The sequence below is a fragment of the Neopsephotus bourkii genome, unplaced genomic scaffold, assembly GCF_033783945.1.
Source record: "Neopsephotus bourkii isolate Nb327-2 ecotype Australia unplaced genomic scaffold, CSIRO-AGI_Nbou_v1 NB_795, whole genome shotgun sequence".
In the NCBI taxonomy this organism is placed as follows: Eukaryota; Metazoa; Chordata; class Aves; order Psittaciformes; family Psittacidae; genus Neopsephotus; species Neopsephotus bourkii.
This window is the reverse complement of record NW_026901291.1, coordinates 2,200,657-2,221,042: the sequence shown is the minus strand read 5'-3', so window position 1 is coordinate 2,221,042 and position 20,386 is coordinate 2,200,657. Positions and strand designations below refer to the sequence as shown.

General features: G+C 37.0%; 1 protein-coding gene across 10 annotated transcripts in view; it reads right to left on the bottom strand.

The window, feature by feature from the left end:
• RIMBP2 (RIMS binding protein 2) overlaps window positions 1–20,386 on the bottom strand; it is a 132,074-nt gene that overhangs the window by 56,190 nt on the left and 55,498 nt on the right. The window contains exon 1 of one of the 10 annotated variants that reach the window (XM_061355382.1): window positions 2,524–2,559. The exons of the other annotated variants lie outside the window; for them this stretch is intronic. Within the exon in view, the coding sequence (XP_061211366.1) occupies window positions 2,524–2,541 (18 nt within the window). The 5' untranslated portion in view covers window positions 2,542–2,559. Of the gene's footprint in view, window positions 1–2,523; window positions 2,560–20,386 lie in introns of those variants that run through there. 10 annotated transcript variants of the gene reach the window in all.

Genomic DNA, 20,386 nt, shown 5'->3' with positions numbered 1-20,386 from the left:
TTATTTAGCCAAGTTCCTTTATTGGGCTATGGCTTCCAGAAATTATTCAAGTCATAATTACTGTGGACTCAGAAATTCCCACAATATGCTTCAATTTGTTGACTTCAGTCATTTCTCAACAATGGACCTTTAAAACAGGGGTTCTGACAGAAGAATCCTGATAGGTTCAATAGTTTAGCTATTACATAGTACTAGCAGTCATATCCCTGGAAGTAACCCATGATGTGGTTGACTGAAGCAGCACATACTACTGCCCAAAGCACCAGCTAGTTTCTGTGCAGTATGTATAAATAGTACTTCAACAGTTATGCTCTCTCTCGAAGCTCCTCACAACCCGTTTCTCCACTGTTGAATGTTTCCAGATGCTATTACTTGGAGAAGCACACTTATTCTATAGTACTCTTTCTACATCTCATGTTCTCTCATGGCTGTAATAGCTATGCATCGTTGCAGTTTGTGACTTTCTGCTTAATGCATTGATTTCAGCTATTTGGTCCCTTAACAATATTTACCTCAGTATTTTCCAGATTGGTTAAATATAAACCTTCAACAAAACCAGACCAAACTTAGTCCCAGCTACCCCAAAACTAAAATTCAACAAATAGGCAATTAATATATTAAAAAGAGAACTGAAATCACATACAGGAAGATGACAATTTTACTGTTTTTTTCTATGTACAGACCAGATAACTCAGATTTCCAGTATAAATTCTTACTGGCCCATGGTCAGGCTCTTAAAGTTGCCAGATTATGGCTGCTCCTCTCAAAAGTGATGTCATACCACCACTTTGTATACATTCATTTGACTGGGGCCAGAGTGACACACAAGAAGGTATTTTTCATCTGGAGGGAATCTGACACATTTGATTGATTACCTTTTTACTATGTTGTGAGTTGGTTTAATTTGGATTTATGGCTGGATCCTGAAGCAGCTCTGAAACTTCAAACACGCTTTAAGCGAGACAAAAAGTCCCCAGGTTCTCACACATGAAGGCTACACTTCCTTAAGATGCTACACTGAAAAAAGTATTTTTCTATTCTCTCTCCTTTACTTGGCAGCTAGCATTGAATTCATTAACAACAGGGCAGCACTTCTCACTTCAGCTCTTACAGCTGCCAGTTCCAAACAGAACCTCCAAGTCAACAGAATGAAGAGGTCAGCAAATACATCACAAATGACAGACTTATTAGCAATAGGCTGGACATGAGCTTCTTGCCTCCAGGCTGCTTGTGAATGCCAGGGATTCCCTGCTACAGACTTCCTCCTCTCAATTTAATAGCTACCAAATTCTAAAAGGGACATGCGAAGAGGCACCACTGTTATTGCCTGGACCTAAGAGGGGATTTTGTGGGATTTCACAGTTAACTTTGGAACTTGATCTAGATTTTTAAACTTCTTGACAACAAACCAGTACCAGTCAAAAAAACAGCTTGTGGAAATCATTACAACACACTCTTCCCTCATCCTTTCTAATTTTTTATATAAATAGTTCTGACTTCTTCTTACAAGTTTAATGAGAGTTTTGTCCTTTTTCCCCTGCTGCCCTCTCCCCTGTTCTTCATTTATTCATTGTATGCAACAATTCTGGCAATTTAATTGTGCCTAGGAAGCAACACTTAACTGGAGTCAAATGAGGTCTACCATTTAACCTATGCAAATCAATCCACTGTATCTGTTAATAAAGACAAGTAGAGGGAAGATTAAGAACTCATCAAGCCAGTTAGTCCAAGACACAGCATAAAAGCAAACACTGACTAAATGTTAGCAGGCTAACATGCAAGGGAAAAGGAAGCAGTACTTCATATTCCAGAAAAGCTTCTCACCAATCTCCTTCAAGGGCTTGAAGAAATTTAATTACTAGTCTAGCACGCACCCAAAAATTTTACAAACAAGGAAATAAAAGTGGAGAATTAATGATAAGGAAAGAAACCATAGAAGCACTATGTAGCATTGAAAGCATTGTCCCAGATTATCATCAACTAGCTCCAGAACAAACCAAACCCAAGCTTTTCCTGATGTATGTAGGCAAAAGTTGCACACAGCTTAAGCTTCTTTACCAAGTTAAATGCATGAAGTGCAAACCATACTTCCATGTGTTACATATGTGGTGGTATGCCAGTCAAGCTTTATTCATGTCAGGACCGTAACTAGCATAATTGGAAAAAGAATCTGAAAGGTTTTTAGCATGCCAGTCAAAATTCCAAACAGCAAGGATACTTCCTGCTGGATGTAAGGAATGCTTCAGGCATTCAGCTCAGACAGGCATTTTGAGTTGAGAAAACACCACTATGGATGATCTTTTCAGCATCTGCAAAGTAAACTGAATCAGAAAACTGACAGCCCTCCCAAATGCATACAAACACAAGCAATCCTACAGTGTGCTATTTTTAAGGGGTGCCCAAATCACTACACAGATATAAAGGCTCACACACCAGTACATACTTCACAAAACATGAGACAATTAAAGAAATACCCATTAAAAATATATAAAAAAGAGAGATATTAAAAATAAATGGTGTTACCTTATATATAAGTTGCATCTTTTAAAGTGCAGAACAGAAGGCAGAAATGTGTGTTCGTAACAGAGCAAAAGTAAAAATTCTCCTACAGATATAAGGACTGACTATAAAACACACGGTAGGAGGATGGCTTCCGCAGATTTAATACAATCTGACACCACTGCCTGGGTAACAAGGCTCTACATTGCCTGGAGAAAGGCATCTGTTGCCCTGTGTGCTAGTGTGCTCATCCATCAATTATTTTTCTTAAAAAAAAAAAATAAAAAATGCTATGCACTATTCATTTATTTGTAGCTCTTTTCTTTGAGACTTATTTCTGCCAGTAACCTGGAATGACTGTATTAGAACACTCTGATGATAATCCCCTGTGATAGTTCTCTATTTTGATGTTACATGAATAGAATTAATCCAAGAGAATAGTGAAAACCTCCAGTCCACAGGTACTTAAAAAGGAAAAATGAAGACTCTTCTGATCTTCTCTCATGTATTTTTGCCCTGTAAATGACTCACTTCTAAGGTCAAGTTCATCACCACCAATTCATTTTTTTCTTCTTCTAAGAGCTAGATTTTAAAGGCAAAACTGACTCATCCTGGATAGTACACAGTAGAGCTATTTAAGAATCTTAACATGGACAAGCTAGCAGAGCTAGGCTGAGAGACACAGCCTGTACAGCAAACTGCCATTAAAACCTTTCTGATTTTCTCTTTGTAATTAGCATGTGGATGACGCAAGAAAAATACAGGCTGTCCTGCATAACTCTAACCACTATATAGTATAGCACGGAATCAGGAGCAAGCACTTTTCACAAGAGGTGCTGCTGTTCTGGTACTGTTAGTTCATGTTCTGACACAACTTACATTATATCTGACAGCTTTGGCTGCATACCAGTAGGTCAAGCCAAAGGAAGCACTGAAAGATGCTGAATGTCACCTCCCTGTTCCATGAAGGGTACACTTCTGCTCAGTACTGGCTTCCACAGTTAACTCTGAGTTAGAAGGTTGCAATTCCAATAAATTACACATTATAAGTTAGTGGAAAACTATTAAATGCACTGAAAAATAATCAAACTTAAGACTCCTTTTTAGTGTTTTACAATTTCCATTTGATTCATCCTTTCAATTGCCATGATAAACTACATGTTAGCAAGCAGTACAGGGAAGTAGACATTTTATGATACTAACATTTAAAAACTAAGAATTTCTGCAGACAACATTAACAAGCATCATAAGTTTTTCTACTACTACTCTTAAGGAAGACGTACTCAGTAATGCTTGCATTTTAAACAGAATCACAATTTAATTTCCTTTATTTTAAAAATAGCACCTTTTCTATGCAAATTATACTTTGTTCTAACTAAAGAAAACAAATGCAGCTCTACCCCTCTAATCAGTAGGCTGAATTTAGCATAAGAAACACTGTATAAAAATAGCACTCCTTAAAAAGTGGTACTAAATAAGGGACACAGGAACCGCAGCAGTTTATTGGACTTGGAAATCACCAGTGTCTTGGCACTACAGCCACCAGACCAGATGTTATGGAGGAAGCACAAACAGTTATTGCATGGTATTTTATACTTCAATAAGTCTCTTAGGATAACAAGCTTTGCGCTACCAACTCATTTCATTCACACTCTTTTTGTCTGTTTCTCATAACCTGCCCACACAATCTTTTTTCTACCATCTCAAATCCATCACCCCCATGGGAACACTTATTTACACTGCCATGTTCTGCAGGATCAGAGAACTGAACCTCTGGAAGATTCTCCCATTTTTAAATCACATGTACCCATGTTTGATTTGCTTCTGCTCAGACTACAGCCATGACTGAAAATTATTCTCCCTATTATTTTCTTCACCTATGGCACATCATATGTACATGATAAAACCCCCTCATCCCTTTCCATAATGAAAATGGGTAAAGTGATAACTTTAGATAGCTCTAAGTGCAATGGCTTGATTAGCATCCATACTGGTGAATAAATACCACTTGCAGATGTTTATAATGAATTACCATATGCAAGTCCTCTTCAAGACTAGTTTTGGACTTTATACCTGCCACAGCTGAAGGAAACAATCATGAAGGCAGTAAAAAAGCAGACACTCCCCAAGAAAGCATTATTTAATATTTGCTATTATGTTCATATTTTATGATGCCTTGTTTCCTCCACAAGGTATGTGGAATGCATCACCAGAGTCTACACTCAAAAGCCCCAGTGTCTTCTCACACATCAGGTCACAACACAGACAGAATAAAGCCTCTAATTGGCAGTAGGTGGTATTACTTTTTTTTCCTGTTAACTTCTGCAGAAAGTAACAAACGGTATCCCAACAAGCAAAGACAGCAATCGTATGTTTCCAATATACCCTTTTAAAACCTTCTCATCATTTGCAATGAAATGTTAGCATTGGATAGCCACTTAATTCCTTAATGGCAAAATCATACATAATCTTGTTGTGGAAACTTACTATACATACGTATAGCTGATAACTGAAGAATCAATTCAAGGTAATTTTAGGCCTATCAACAAAATAAGGGGAAGGGAGAGGTTGGTTCTCATTAATGGTGAGTTATTTACATACGTTAACATCATAATACTTTCAACTGATCACTGTTCAAAGAACAAAATTATGCAGTATTAATAATGCTTTCATCAGTGACCATACAAAAAATACTTTGACAGGCATAAGTTTTAATACAAGCTTCATACCAAAGTAATTCTACCACTGACAACACAACTGTTCATAATTCAGCCACCCACAGCACCTTTACAATGTGCTCCAGCTTTTGTCCAGGTTACCCTCCTGAAGATAGCCACTTACCTCAAGTTAGCCAAGCTACTACTTAGTGTTTCCTTAACAAACAAGCATATTTGGTCATTTGAAAGACTCTACCTTTCAAATAACATCCAGCTGCTGGGAATATAAACATAGCCAAAGATACAATAAAAAATACATTCCTGCAGCCTTTAGTAGTGAATCAATCTTAAAATTAATATTACAGCAGTGTTTTCCCTTGGACAGTATTAAAGTTAATCAATTTGATTTGAGGGATGAAGTAAAATCAATATTTACTCAGGGGGGTTTCTTTCAATTATTTTTACACTCACTTCTCAACACAATAAATTAATCCCTATATCTGACAGAAGGTCTAATTCTCATTTGCTGTGGCACAGTTCTAGTTCCTTCAGGGACAGCTTATACCCAAGGGAAAAGAAAAATTATCCACTGCGAAAGGAGAACGGAGTGAAAAAGGTCCCTGGTCTTGTATAAAGGCACAAAGAAAACACAGTGTAGGTTTAAACATTAACCCCCCTTGAATGCTGTTATCAAGCTGGCATGATCTGAAGGGGGCATTCCCCACTGCCACCTTAACATTTTTTTTTTATTTTACTATCAATACCACATATTTTTTTTTCACATCTCCAATTTTAGTGAATCGTTGTGTTGAGTCCATTGAATGTGCCACAGATCTAACATTTCTGTAGGTCAAACCAAACACCACCAAATATTTAAGACTAATTAAAATTCATAGCATGGTTTTAGTGCTTTCTGCACAGGCAGGAATCTTCATTCACACTTTCAGATAATTCATAAGGAACTTGCTATCCGCATTTTCCACTTACTTCCATTTCACTAGTGGCAGAACAAAACTGATTAGCTAAAAAGCATGAGCAAAGCTGTTTTGGTAACGACCGGAGCTCATTAGGGCTAAGGCTGCAAAAGAAAGCATCTATTCAATTATCTACTAAGTCATTAAGGTTTCCATTTGCTGATCAACCAAACACAGAGTGGAGACTGGTAAACAGCAATGTGAATTTGGAGATCTCTCAATAGAATACCTTACAGCATCCTCTAAAGACCATGTATATTATTATTCTGCTAGCACACCAGTTGCAGACGCTTTTAGATAGGTATAGCTCACGGAGAGATCTTGTCAACTTTGATTAAACTGTTGAGTTCATTGTGCTATTTCTTATAACAGACATTTCTTACTCTTACTGGAAATGAACAAAACCGTTTCTTGCTCTCTTTCACGAGATAATTAAAATGCAGTTAGTTAGATCAGCTTTCACAAATATTTCTCAAAAAGCTTTCCTTTTTGTCATGCAGAAAGAGGAAAGAACAGCAAACCAGATCAGCTGTTGTCATGGTAACATCATGCCCCAGCAGGTGAACAACTCAGTCCTGTGGCACTAAAAAAGGATGAAATGTGCTGAACCTAAGCATAACATCAGCTACAGCTCAACAAGCTCAGTGCTTTTTTGTAGACTTGCATATTTTTAAGCAACACATTTAGAAAGGTAAATGTTAAAAACCCGCGTGAACTCTGGTGACACTAGCAGTTATTCAGTTGTCTCAGAGTAATTTTATTAGGTAGAAATTCATGTTGCATAATTTTGGCAATCTCTATGCAAAGTTTAGCAAATTAAAAAAATAATTATAAATGACTTGGAAACAAAAGGTAGTTTTTCATTTCAAGGCAGATAATGACAAGAATTTGCTAAATAGTTTTAGGGTTTGATGCTAGAAGCATCATTCAAGAAATAGCTCTTCATGCTCTAAAAGTTCTTTTTCCAGAACAGGTAAAGCCTTCAGGTAAAACTGTACAATTGATTTTTCCATCTTCTGTTAAGCTAAGATAGTACATATAAACACCAAACAAACGTATGAGTTAGTATTATGGGCCACTGCTTTCCCTGCATGATTTTTTTAACAAAAGCTGTACAAAACTCTGCATTAATCCTTCTAGAATCAAACCAAATTTCATCTACCTCTAAACCTTCCAAATCTACCTCAAACCACTTCACTCCCATTTACAGAGATCACAGCGCTTCGTTTTCCTGCCTTGGGGAGAACAAACACACAGGTAAGCCATGACCCTTCGCCATCTGCAGGGCTCTCAAACAAATGGAAATCACCATGTATCACATTCTGTTAATCAAAGCTGTTTTCAAATCATTTTAGAATCAAGTCTAATTAATACATAGTTCTGGAAGCAAGAAATCTTCTGCATATGGAAAAAGGAATAGTGGCTACTTGAAGACAACTCTGCGGCTTGGAGTTACAAAAATGGCATTAGGAAAGGTTATTTGACAGAGTGCAAATGAAGACAATGGGAGCAGCATCTCCACAAGAATCGTACTTCTAAGTATGTTGATTTTGGATTCCCCTCCTGGTTGCAGACATCCCTGGCAAGCTGCAACAGTCACCAGCAAGGAACACTCTGTAAATAGGGTCCTGGATTATTTGACTGGCACTGAACAGCAATAGAAAAGCAGAGTCAGAGACAGATACTAACACACAAAATTCCTCCTGTATATCACACCCTACACAAACACACAAGCCTTTAAGCCTTTAAGAACGACCACAATTTCTTATTTTGCTGTCACAAATCTGCTCTGTATCTCTGCAGTTTATAAGAACAATTTTCCAGGCATTTTTGACGAGAGCAGAACACAGACAAAATACTTTGTATTAACATATTTGTGTTAACATAAGAAACAAAGTCTAAACAACGTATTTGCAGTTTTTCTTTATCTTTTCTAAATCTAATTAATGCTGCCAGGGAGATAGTGATAAACTAGTCTGCTTAGTATAAAATAAAAAGAAAACTAAATCATCAAGGCCCTAATTCAGACAAGGAAGTAACACCTTAAAAGCAGTGGAATACTGAAGCAAAATATCTGAACCCCCTAGTATTTTCCCCTTCATTAAACTCTGACACAAATCCCAACAAGAGTCCTGACTGCTTTCAACAATGGAGAAAATCATCAGTTACAAATCTGCATTAAAGTTGCAGTCACACTTACTTCTTTGCTATTCTCAAGTCTTGGCAAGCATATTACTTTGCATCTCCAATTAATCTTAAATGTCCTTCACCATGACTAATCAGGTGTATCTTACCCTCAGTCTTAAAAAATTAATTATTTCATTACCTAGTATTACATGTGGCAACAGTAAAACATATTTCACTCCCACTTACTCAGAAAGCAGTCCTGTATATATGCAACTGCATCCATCTTCCCTCCTTAATGACACAGGCAAACAGAAGGAGTCAGAGTCTCTTTCTGCTCATTCAAGCTGTACCACATCATACCCTTAATTAAAATCAATCTTCCTTAATAGCCAAAGCTGACCTTTTAGCCACTGGCTGGAAAGACAGTATCACTCCCCTGGGGGCTGTTCAAGGGGAGGGTCTTCTTGTGCCTGACACCTCTCAGGCACCAGATGAGATCAGGCAAAAGCACATTAAAACGGGTAATTCAGTAAGGTACGATTAATATTATTTATACAAGCCACACTCAGCTTCTCACTTCCTCAAGTATCACAGTATCACAGTACATGAGGAAAGGAAGCTTTTTGTGATACATCTGTAAATATTTACAGTTTGGTTTATTATTTAAGTCAATTATTAACTGCTTGAGGCTGAACAGGAAGATTCGGCAAGGTTTCACTCAGTTGCTGTATCCAGCTGCTTATTACTATATTCCTTAACTAGACCAGACATTCTGGGACTTAAGGCATCTGTATTATTTAAATAACGAAAGTTTATTCATAGTTGTTTCCAAGATAAAACCTTGACACACTGTGGAAGCACAGTGTTATATTTTTGCTACTTGCTCATTTTTTGAAATGTTCAAAATAGTTAGAGACTGAAAAGGGATTTTGACTTATGCCACTCAATCGGAGCACTAGGAAATTCAAATTCTCTTTGCCCATAAAATCTTTTAACATAAGCATGCATTACTCATATCCTGAATATAGCTCTTATAATCTTTCTTGATGTCACTTCATATAAAATTCCAATGATTTTATGTCCCCCTTAAAAACATATGCAGTCTTTGTTATTGTGATTTGTGCATTTGTGGGTATTTCATCAGAGTTTTATAATTAAAACATAAACAACCTGAGAACAGCCCAGAAATCTGAAGGCCATCAGGAAAACCAACCAGGAAGAGTCTAATCAGAGCACAGAATTCATCTTTGGTGTAAAATGCCAGTTGATCAGCAAATAATCATGAGAGAAATAGAAAGGAGAGGAATACTGATGCAAAATATTTGATTTTTGAACTGAAAATAAATCATGACTCAAATGATATATTAAGGGAGAAAAAAAATCCCAACTTTGGAGAGTGAAAACAACCCTACTCGAGGACATCTCTGAAAATCATTGGACAATATAAAGGATTACTGCTGCTACTACTGGAATACAGTATTCCGCTTTACAACAATAAGCGTTGAAAATTTCTCATGCTGAATTAAAGATCAAAAAGAAAATAATTCCAATGCTAATGATATTTAGCTTTAGGGCTCGTTGTATTCAATTTTTTGAGCTCATATAAATCAATTGTTGTGGCAGCTACACATTTAAAGCCTGGTGGAAGTTCTCAGGAAAGGCTTTGAGGAGAGGCAAGAAAAAGAAGAAAGATACTGAAAACCACCAATTACAGAGAATGTCTTACTTGCTACTCGTACATATATCATATTGCTACTCATCAAAACAATGTCCAAATATCAATCTCATGCATTTAAAAACTTACTTCTAAATGAATTATGATTTTAAACTCCCAGTACTCTAACTGAAAGATACTGCCAACTAGTATATGCTAACAAATGCTGTTTGAGTACTAGTTTTTGGGCTTCCCTTTGTGATAGAAACCAAGATGTATTTCGTGCAGTTTCATTCCACCTGAACTTATATTCACATCACAGTTTCTGAACCTCACTTGCTGTGCATTATCAGTGCAAGAGAGAAAAACAATGAACAGAAATAACTTATCTTTGTTTATTAAATATTTGTTTGCTGTGATTCTTAAAACTATCAAAATTATCTTTTTCTCATGATTATCAACTGAAAAAAGAGAAAAAATTATATTTGATTAACTGTTTCATCTTTGTACAGCAATCTCCCAAGCCATACACAGACAACATCAGCATGATTTCTGCTCTTTCTACCCACCAATTAAAACCTAACCTACAGCTGAAAATCTATTAATGAAACAAGAAATGGATCTCTCACAAGGAAACTGTAATTCTCTATGCAACACACAAATCCTTGGAGAACATTTGAAAACTACACAAAGTTTCTGGCACTTCAGACACTTGAGACCAGATACTGTCAACTCTATTTCTACCTATTATGAATTTCATTAACATATATTTTTATTCATATTAAAGCATTTTCAATTATTAGTTTCGCCCTCCCCCCCCCACCCCCACCCCATATGTATTCATTTGTAACAAGAAATGCTGAGAGATCTTCAGTCTTCAAGCAAACTAATCAGCTCTAATAAAGCCAAAAAGAAATTAGTTCTGGTTAAATATTAACAGATAACAAAGTTAAGTGATGCTTCTGAATTGTAATGGTGTGAATTTCAAAATGGAAGGTTAATCAAAAGGGAGGTTCAATTTATCTCCCATTATGAATGAAGATTTTGAATTAGGCAGCATTTCTAAGCACATGAAGAACTGAAAAAGACAGTGAGAGCCTATGTGTTCATAGGATGGCTATCAGGAAACCTCAGGATAAACACAAGCAGACCACAAGACAGTAGGGAATATTCAAAAGAACATAGCTTAGCTGCATTTAATTGAAAAATATCAATTGTATTAGCTGATGATGAACTCTGCTTCTGCACTTTGAAGGGACACTGCATCATGTCTTACCTGTCACTGTAACACAGAAGCAAATGCAGCTAGCTACCCTCTGCATTTTTAAATATAGACTGGGATATTAGTTATGCATGCAATTTAAATGTTGTAGTGCAGGGATGTCAAATGCAAATGATGCCAAGTCTTTTCTCTTCTTGAGATCCAGATGAAATCTCATCATACTGACACTAGGTTTAAATGAAGTTGAGCATCACTGAAGTCTCTCTGCTATCAGCAAAGTGAAGAATGAAATTGAAAATTAAAGATAGCTTCAGATGCCTGCACATTTGTGAAGTTTTCCAAAACACAGATTTCATATCATTGATTCTTTTTCCCTCCTATCTACTGAAGAATGACACCTGCTTGCAAAAGAAGTGATTACCAGAGATCACTGAGGTACCAGAGATCAGATCTCTTAACAGATTCCCCTGCTCCAGCAACAATCAAAATACTTGTCATTCCAGTAGGCATATTAGCACATAAAATACCAATATTTCTTCTAATTCCATAATGCAGAATATTTAGCTCTGGAACTGCAAAGTGTTTCCATTGCCTTTAGCACTAAAATAACTTCTATTTTCACAAAAATATTTTGACAGGAATGCACATCTGTGAGATCCTGCATTTGTGAGGAGGCTTTCTTTCCGTGAACTATCATTTCAGTATTAATGTGCATTTCAGAAGGGAGGAACTGTAAATGTGGATGTAAATATGGAAGTATCATGGGCTTACTCTCATGATCTGTTGAAGGAGAAGCAGTGGTTAAACATGATGGTTTTGATCAAATGTTTTATTTCATCATACATATTCAGTTTTGATTTAGTGCTCCAATCTTCATAGGTAAACTAATTTCAGCTCTGTGCTCTCAAACAGAGGCTCTGATGAACATGTTCTTTACTTCCCTGCATGCTTGGGCCTTAGAAATTTAGGAGCCTAAAGCTTGTAAGCACAAGCAAACAGGAAGGCAGAGTTTCATTTGTTCAGTTTACATGCATGTAAGAAAAACTATGAGCATTTTCAGTTGCTAAAAAGAAAACTTCATTTTGAACAATGAATCGGCTTTCTCCTCAATTTGCTCATCCCCTCATTAGAGATCCCTTCCCAGCATTACTGGTTTACTGTTGTTCTATTTTGTAAGCTTCCAGCAAATTAACACTTAATTGAATTCCACAGAAAAAGATGTTACAGGCTTTCTCCCCCGTACCTGATTTAGACACATTTTCTTCTTCAATTTATGCTACATTTAATAGTGGAAATTATTTTTAAGATCTATTTCTGATGATAAGGCCTGTTACATTTCAGAGGATTATTATCCCTATCTTTGGCTAATTCTCAAAGACTTGATCTTGAACAACTTGTGAAGGCCAAAAGTGGTACTTCCACAATTTCTTTCCCTGTCTACTTCCCCTTTACAGCACTACACCCAGCATGTGGCAGAAGGCACAAAGTCCTCCCATATTTCCTTCTTTCACAAGTAATACTGGCAAATGGTGGAGAATTGGACAGAAGAGGTAGAAATAAATCATTATCATCCAAGGAAACTGGATGTAGAATAAACTCTTCTTGTTATGGACAAGCAATCTACTTGTGGCCAAACCTACACATAAAGTAATTCCTTTACTGTTTCAAAGTGTTCTGAAATTCTTTTAAGAAAGTTATTATTTACTGGCAGCATGTCATGAATATAACTTTCCTTTAAAAAAAAATTCTTCATATGTAATTATTACTTTTTAAATTGCTATGCTTCAAATTGTTTGAAGTATGATAGGAGATTATCTGCTTAATCCATTTCTTTCACTCAGGCATTTCAGATTGCATGCAACTATGCAAAGTTTAGTTCTGCTTAACAGACTTGTGAAGCTCTTCACAAAGCAGAAGAGTCAGGAGAAAAAATACACAGCCTTAGGGTGGTTTAAAAAAGAAAAAAAGTGTAGCAAAATTGGACTACAAGGGAGAAATTTTGAGTTACATCTTACTGACATTGTAACTAGCAAGAGAATTCATGTTACCTTTCTCCTTTTATTTTCTGCTGAAAAAGCAGCTGCTGAAGGAAGCTTGTTAGCTTCGTTTCTTCAGACTTAAGATTCTGTTTCAGTCCTTGTCAAAATGAAAACTGCCACCTGATTAGGATCTTGACCAAATGCAAAATACTGCAGCCCTCAAACACTCAGATGATGTTTTATTTACCCAGAGGAAATGAAGCTCACTGCCAGCCTGTTTTGTATTCACTTTCCATGACTGATGCAGAGGATCAGAATCTGGGCCTTTACTGTTTTCAGCATGATTCAGTCCTGGTATTGCCAAGACTGTATCACCTTAATTGGGCTTTAACTACATCATTAACCAAATGACTTCACATCACTTTAGACTTTCCTTAAGAATGACTGGATTTGAGTTAATGTTGTCTCCTTAACTCAACCATTGCTAGCTGAACCACACCTAGAAAATGACAGAGCAGTTCTCCCTGAGGGTCCCAAATTGCACACAATGAAGTGATCTGCCTCCGCAGGGCGAAGATGGCAAACTGAATGTTATGGCAACCTACATCTTTGCATAGAACACCTGAAAATCCCAGTCCTGTTCCCAGGACAGGTTGGAAAACAGTCCAAATTTTGAATATTTTTTCTGTGCCAGACTGTCAAATGGCATTATTACTTCTTATGTGCAAAATGTGTGTTGAAAGTTGCTCAAATGCCAAAATGTGTCTAATCCTGCTATAATGTAGAGAATAATTCCTAAATTTAGGAATTAATTGCTTTGCTGTCCAATGAAGCATACACAACAAAAAGAAATAATCTCCTCTAGGCAAGTCCTCATTTTAAACACCAATTCAGACTTCAGCGAACACCAGCACTAAATGTCTGGAAAAAAAATGAAGCTGTACAATTCCATTGTTGCAATTTAGTGCTTTCATCTGCGCTTGTTCTGTATCACAACACAATCAAAATTGCAATATTCAGTGCTTAGATGTCATCCAATACAGAGTTATAAAGTGCTTTGCAAATAAAGCTCTACAATTCTCTTGGGTAATATTCCTTTTTGTGGAGGATTCTGACATTTTAGTTGTGGTTTTATAAGAACTCTGAACAAAAGCTTGACATTTCAAATTCTTTGTGCAAATAAAAGGAAGGAAAGGTTCTTGTTTTAAATACAATCTACCTGACACTGTTGCCCTAGAGCAGTTCCTTGCCAACTTGAATCTTGGGAACACTAAGTCTTTGATTTCAGGAATTCAGAGGATTGAATTCTTAGCTTCTAAAATATGAAAGAGACCAAGGTGACCAACCAAGTAAACAAGCTGGCATCAGAATAGTTTGCCATCTTCCAATTTAAGTTACTCTTTCAGTAACCCTACAACACGGGTTTCAAATGCCCTGCCAAATCCCAACCCAATTAGTTAGTGAAATTTCTGATTTTAAGAAAGTATCAGCAATGGTCTACATGCATTTACTATTTACAGATTTTAGCTTTACATATGTTTGATACTCTATGGATTAAGACAGAATAAAATATTCCATGATAAACACATACCACATTTGAATTTCGGTTTTACAAATCTTAGAACTGGACAACTTAAACAGGGGAAGTTTAGATTGGATAGAAGGAGGAAATTCTTTACCGTTAGGGTGATGAGGTACTGGAATGGGTTACCCAGGGAGGTTGTGGATGCTCCATCCCTGGCAGTGCTCAAGGCCAGGCTGGACGAGGCCTTGGCTGATATGGTTTAGTGTGAGGTGTCCCTGCCCATGGCAGGGGGGGTGGAACTTGATGATCTTAAGGTCCTTTCCAACCCTAACTATTCTATGATTCTATGACACCAGTCCTGCTGGGGGCAGGGGATAAGATAAAAAGTTTAAATAAAACCCCCAGAGACCATATTTCCTATGCATTTTCTTAATAAGTCAAAAGAATCACGGTGAAACCCAAATGAAACTGCCCAGAGCATTCTGTGAAGTGAAATCACAGAGAAATAAAGAGAGAAAAAATGGTGTCCCTCTAACCATTAATAAGCAGAAGCTTCTGTGGAAAGCACAGGAAACTCCTGAAGTGCTTTATGATCTTCAAATAGTGACTAGTTAGGGGAAGGCAAGGAAATTTAGTCCTATTCATAAAGGTGTGCATTGGCCTGTCCTCTACACATTGCTCCTGTCCTCTACAATAAACTCCTTCAGCAGGCTCAATCACCTTGCTAGCCCCTGGCAAGGTACTGACCCTGCTTTATACACATTTTCAAAGGCAAAATGCTTTTTACTGCTTTTGAGGTGTTGACACATTCCTCTTGAACATGGGAAAACTACTACAAACATATAGTAAAACATCACCACAAATTAGACATTAGTGTTTACCCTTTCAGTAAGACAATCTTTCTTTGATGCAAAGCAGATTCTTCCTGTAGACTGAATTTGTCATTGAGATGCATTCTCAACCTGAGGTATTTTCCTTTTCTTCTACAAAAGGTTTATCAGTGGGTCTACACTACAGACAGAGGCAAATACATAAGCACAGAACAGCTTCTCTTTTCAACTAGGTGAGCTAAGAGAACAGCGTTCTAAAAATAATTTGTTTTGTTCAGCAATAGCTTTCATCATTATTCCTTTCACTGTTCTTGCAGTCTGAGAGGAAGGCTAATTTTTCTTCACAGATTCTGCGTGTGTTCTAACAGCTCAACCCAGGCTCTGATTTTCAGCCTGCTAAGGAACCAGAAGAGACGTTTGCAGGGTGGGACATTAATGTCACTTGAATCAAAGCTGCTTGAGAACTTTTATTGCCATATTCTAAGTAAAAGATTCAAAACAGGAATTGTGGAGGAAGAAAATGGGAATAAAAATATTAAAGCTGTTGTTCATTAGCAGAAATAACCATCTTGCCTTTATTCATAGACTTGGTGCTTGCAACTGAAAATAAAAAGAACAATCTCCATTTCTTCATTGAAAGTGCAATCTAGTTATACACCTTAGTCATCTCCATCAGATGTCTGTATCTTTCATTCCATTAATGGGCTAAGACTATGGGCAAGCAACACCTTCCCACAGGGTGAGCCACTGCTCTCAAGCAGACACCTACCCATTCATATGCTATTGCGTGGAACACCCAGCATACCCCCTGGTTTCTGATCATCCGATTCACAGTTGGATCAAGTCTCTGCAACTGCTGAGTGGGACACAAGCTCCCTTCTCCTTCACTGACAGATGCTCTTAGAACTGTGAAGTTTGGAGAAGGACACGACTGATGGAAACCAGATGGATAAATCAGCAACATGCCCAGAGGACTTCTAATGATTCACAGATCACAGTTGGCGACTTGGCCTTGGAAAAGGATAATAAGCACATTATTGCAGAGCTTCTGGAGCTTCTTATTTCATCAGTATTTTAGAACTATGGAGGGTTTTCTTAATATCAATTTAATTTTTGTACCAAGTACCCATCAACATATGGTTTCTAAAACACCACGTGTACGATTTGCAGTATACAAGCAAAATTAAGCCCTTAAAATACATTTTCAGATAAATAAGTTGAAACTGTTATTTTGAATTTGCCAAAATGTAAATTTACAAAAATTCTGCTTTCCTTGAAAGTCATCATCATACTTTTCTTCAGTATTGACCATTGTACATCTATCATTTTGAATAGATCAGAGGTATATAAATCAGAACCTGCAAATGAAAGCTGGAACTGACATTACCATATGCTTTCTGTCAGAGGAACTGCAGTCCTAAAATACCTATTCTGCTAAAGCACAGACTATTTCCTTATGCACCACCCAAGACAGCAAGATTAAAATCCTGACTAATTTCAAATAGTTAATACTGAGCCTGAAAATAAAGGGCTTCACTCCCTGTAACAGAAATACCCCACCTAGATGACACCCCATGGTACTCAGCTGTGTTAAACCTGGTTTAATAAAATTTTTACAGTGCCTTTCCAACTTTTTTTTTTTATTATTTTTTTTAGCTTAATAAATATGCTTTTGCTTTTTCCCAGAGGTAGAGATTTCCCCATCACACTCGAGGGGTTGTCTTGGTTTTCAACCTAATTATACAGTAATGTGCTAAAAATGGTGTTCCATGGGAGGACTGCAGTCTTATTCATTTTACAGATAAAGATGCAGTCCTATTTCAGGAAAATTATTTCCAGAATCTGAATAGTTGAGATCTTGTAAAGGGTATGTCCCAGCTCATCTGTCTATCTCATTTGGTTCGTGTGACACTCAGGAGGCTAGAATCCAAGAAACAGAACTGAAACTAAATTCCAAAATGTAAGTAAAGAAAGCTCACTAACAAACAGAAATACCCCACTGATACAGCAGCACAAGGGAGTGGGGTGGGGAAAACTCGCAGTGATTTACCGTATTGGTGATGTTTTGCAAAAGTACTTTTTTCCCTTCTGTTATCTGCCAAGGAGAAACACAAACTGCAGTTCACAGAATGTAACTAGGAAAGCCAGGCATTTGATTCACCAGATTTTTTCTGATCTACAAGTCTAGCTCTGAGGCTGGCAATGGTTTCACTGCAGACATAACAGCAGACAGAATTTACATGGCATGCAGACATTGCAAGGACATGAAGAAATCCAGGCACTGCATCATTTCCCTTTGGGCACTGAAGAGCTAAGAGAATACCTTTCTCTTTCAAAGTAATACTTAGCTGTGCTGCAAAATATGAACTATCCTACTAAATGAACAAGATGAGGTTTCAATAGAATACGTGGTTGGTTCAGAGGGATGAAATAATTCAGAAACAATCAACTTTTTCATTTATATTTACTGTTTTTTCAATATACTGCCCAGGCTGGTATTGATCTTTCAGTCATCTCCTACCATCACAAAAAATACACAGAAAGGTGTGAGCCCAGAGGCCCCTTCCGCGTGTATGGTCTCATAAACCCAGAGTATAAGCTCTTCCTTTTCCAACTGTCTTCCACAACTGGTGACTACCCAGGAATTTTTTATTCACTGGAATAACAAAGCAATTACAGCCCGGAACAATCCAACCCCAGTGATATTTTAAAAGACAGTGGCCATATAAACCAAGAAAATGATGAATCATTGATCGGTATGCTCAGTGAAACTACTTTTACTTACTGATCAGTGCTGCTATTTAACATCACTTTCTGTTAAATCCATGCTTTGTCACTGACATTTATGACATCATCCCTGCTTACAAACCTAATCTGAAGACTTTTCCACAGTATTGTGAACTCACATACAACAGAAATGCACAAGCCACACATCAGCTCACTTGCTCTTCCTTACCAGAGAAGCCCCATTTACTTCTGCCCTAGAAAAGCTGACATTCAAAAACTGCCATTCAAAACCAAAATTTTACAAAATATCTGCAGTAGTTAATAAAGGAAAATACAATTTCTAATAAAACTTTGGACCCAGTACAGTGGCAATATGCATGCTGATTCTGGAACTGATGTCAACATCTAGGAGAATGTTTACCCTAAAGGAAATCCAGGATTAAAGTGCCAACCTTAGTATGGGTGGTATTGCAGCCTGCTGTCCAGTTCTCTGAACCAAGGAACTGTAGTAAACACACCACACTGCAAAACAGTAAGATTTTAGGGAAGAGCCTTTTATGATAGCCAAAAGCTTCTCTTTGGAACATCCCTTAACCCAATGTTTCTTGGGTACAGATTCATTGTAAGAGACAATGGCGCCAGTGCTGTAATGGACAAACAGTAAGAAGTACTTATATACAGTCAAGAAATGCTGACCTAAAACTTCTGGTTGGACTGCTCTTTGCTACAATTACCTTGACCCACACAGTAATTCTATTATTCTTGTGTCAAATTCTCTTGACCTAATCATGCAGCTATGGTTTTTTAAATTTACTTATTCATTTATTTTTAGAAGATAGAAGGGCAGAGGCATTTTGTTTCTTAGCTTCCTCATCAGCCTTGAGAAAAGGAGATAATTTCCTCTTTGCTAAAAACCTAAGAATTACTGCTCAGCACTGAGCCCTGTAAAATATGGTTACACATAGGCTTTATGGTCACTACAGAATACATGAAACGATGTATTCAGGATGGTTTTTTCACATACATTGCTTCTATCTGACCTGTTACTTGGATTCCTGTACCTCTGGATTCCTGGAAAGAAAGAGCTCCTTCAGAGTAGTACATGGCACAGTGATTATAGGACTCACCAGGAATCGTAATTTGTAATTTCACTCCAAAACCTCAGCTGGATTCCCAAATTGACCAAATAGGTTATTTCCTTCCTACAGGACTTCTAGGATGGGAGAAAATCTTTGTTTAGTAATGCTCTGCCACTCTAGAAAATCTAGGAGGCATCCATTATTTAGTCAGCCAGCCTATAAAAATTACATGACTTTTAACACATTTTTAATTGCTTTTAATTATTAACATTTACATTGCTCTCAAAATGACAAAGTGTCTCAGCTGGAGACATGGTTAAATTTTTAATAACACTGGAAACCAAAGCGGCAAATCTCAAGACTGTGGATTTTCAACATACACAAAATTATATGCATGTGTATTTATAGATAAATTATTATCTATATAAAGATGTATAAAATTCTCTCTCTATATATATATAAACATAAAAACATATATATATATGTTTTCCTGCATGTATGCTTAAGGAAATCTCAGGATGATTATGTTGAGAAGGCAAAACGGAATTGAAGCTCCGAAGGCTTTTAGACTCCACAAGCTCAAACAAAAACAATTGCACAGACCCCTAAAAAAGCCTGTCTTACCATACCTTTATTTTGTGGAATTTTGTTAGAATACTGAGGCTACTAGAGATCATGGTGTGACAGGCTTGCTCACCATGCATTTCACAGGTCTAGTGGAAAGCAATCACTTCAAAGAAAACCCCTCACATGAATTATTTTACTCATGTATCAAGCAAGCTATCAATAACCTGGTCCATTAAAAAGCACTGTTTCCCAAACAACTAGTTTGCCTTTTTTTTTTTTTTACTACCTCCTCAAATGTCAAACACTTTGCAATTCTACAGTTGAAATGGGCACTTGAGATCACTAAATACAACATTTATTGCCCCAAACACTTACTGTAGATAATCAGCACCTATGTTTCCTCCTTGTCTCTCTGTGGCTCTCTGAGGACTTTTCTAAACTGCATTTTAACAACTTACCCAACTTTCTACACTACATCTTCAAATTATTTTTACCTTTGTTCTAACCCTAACCCTAGAAAGCAGAGGTAAGTTAAATATAGCAAGT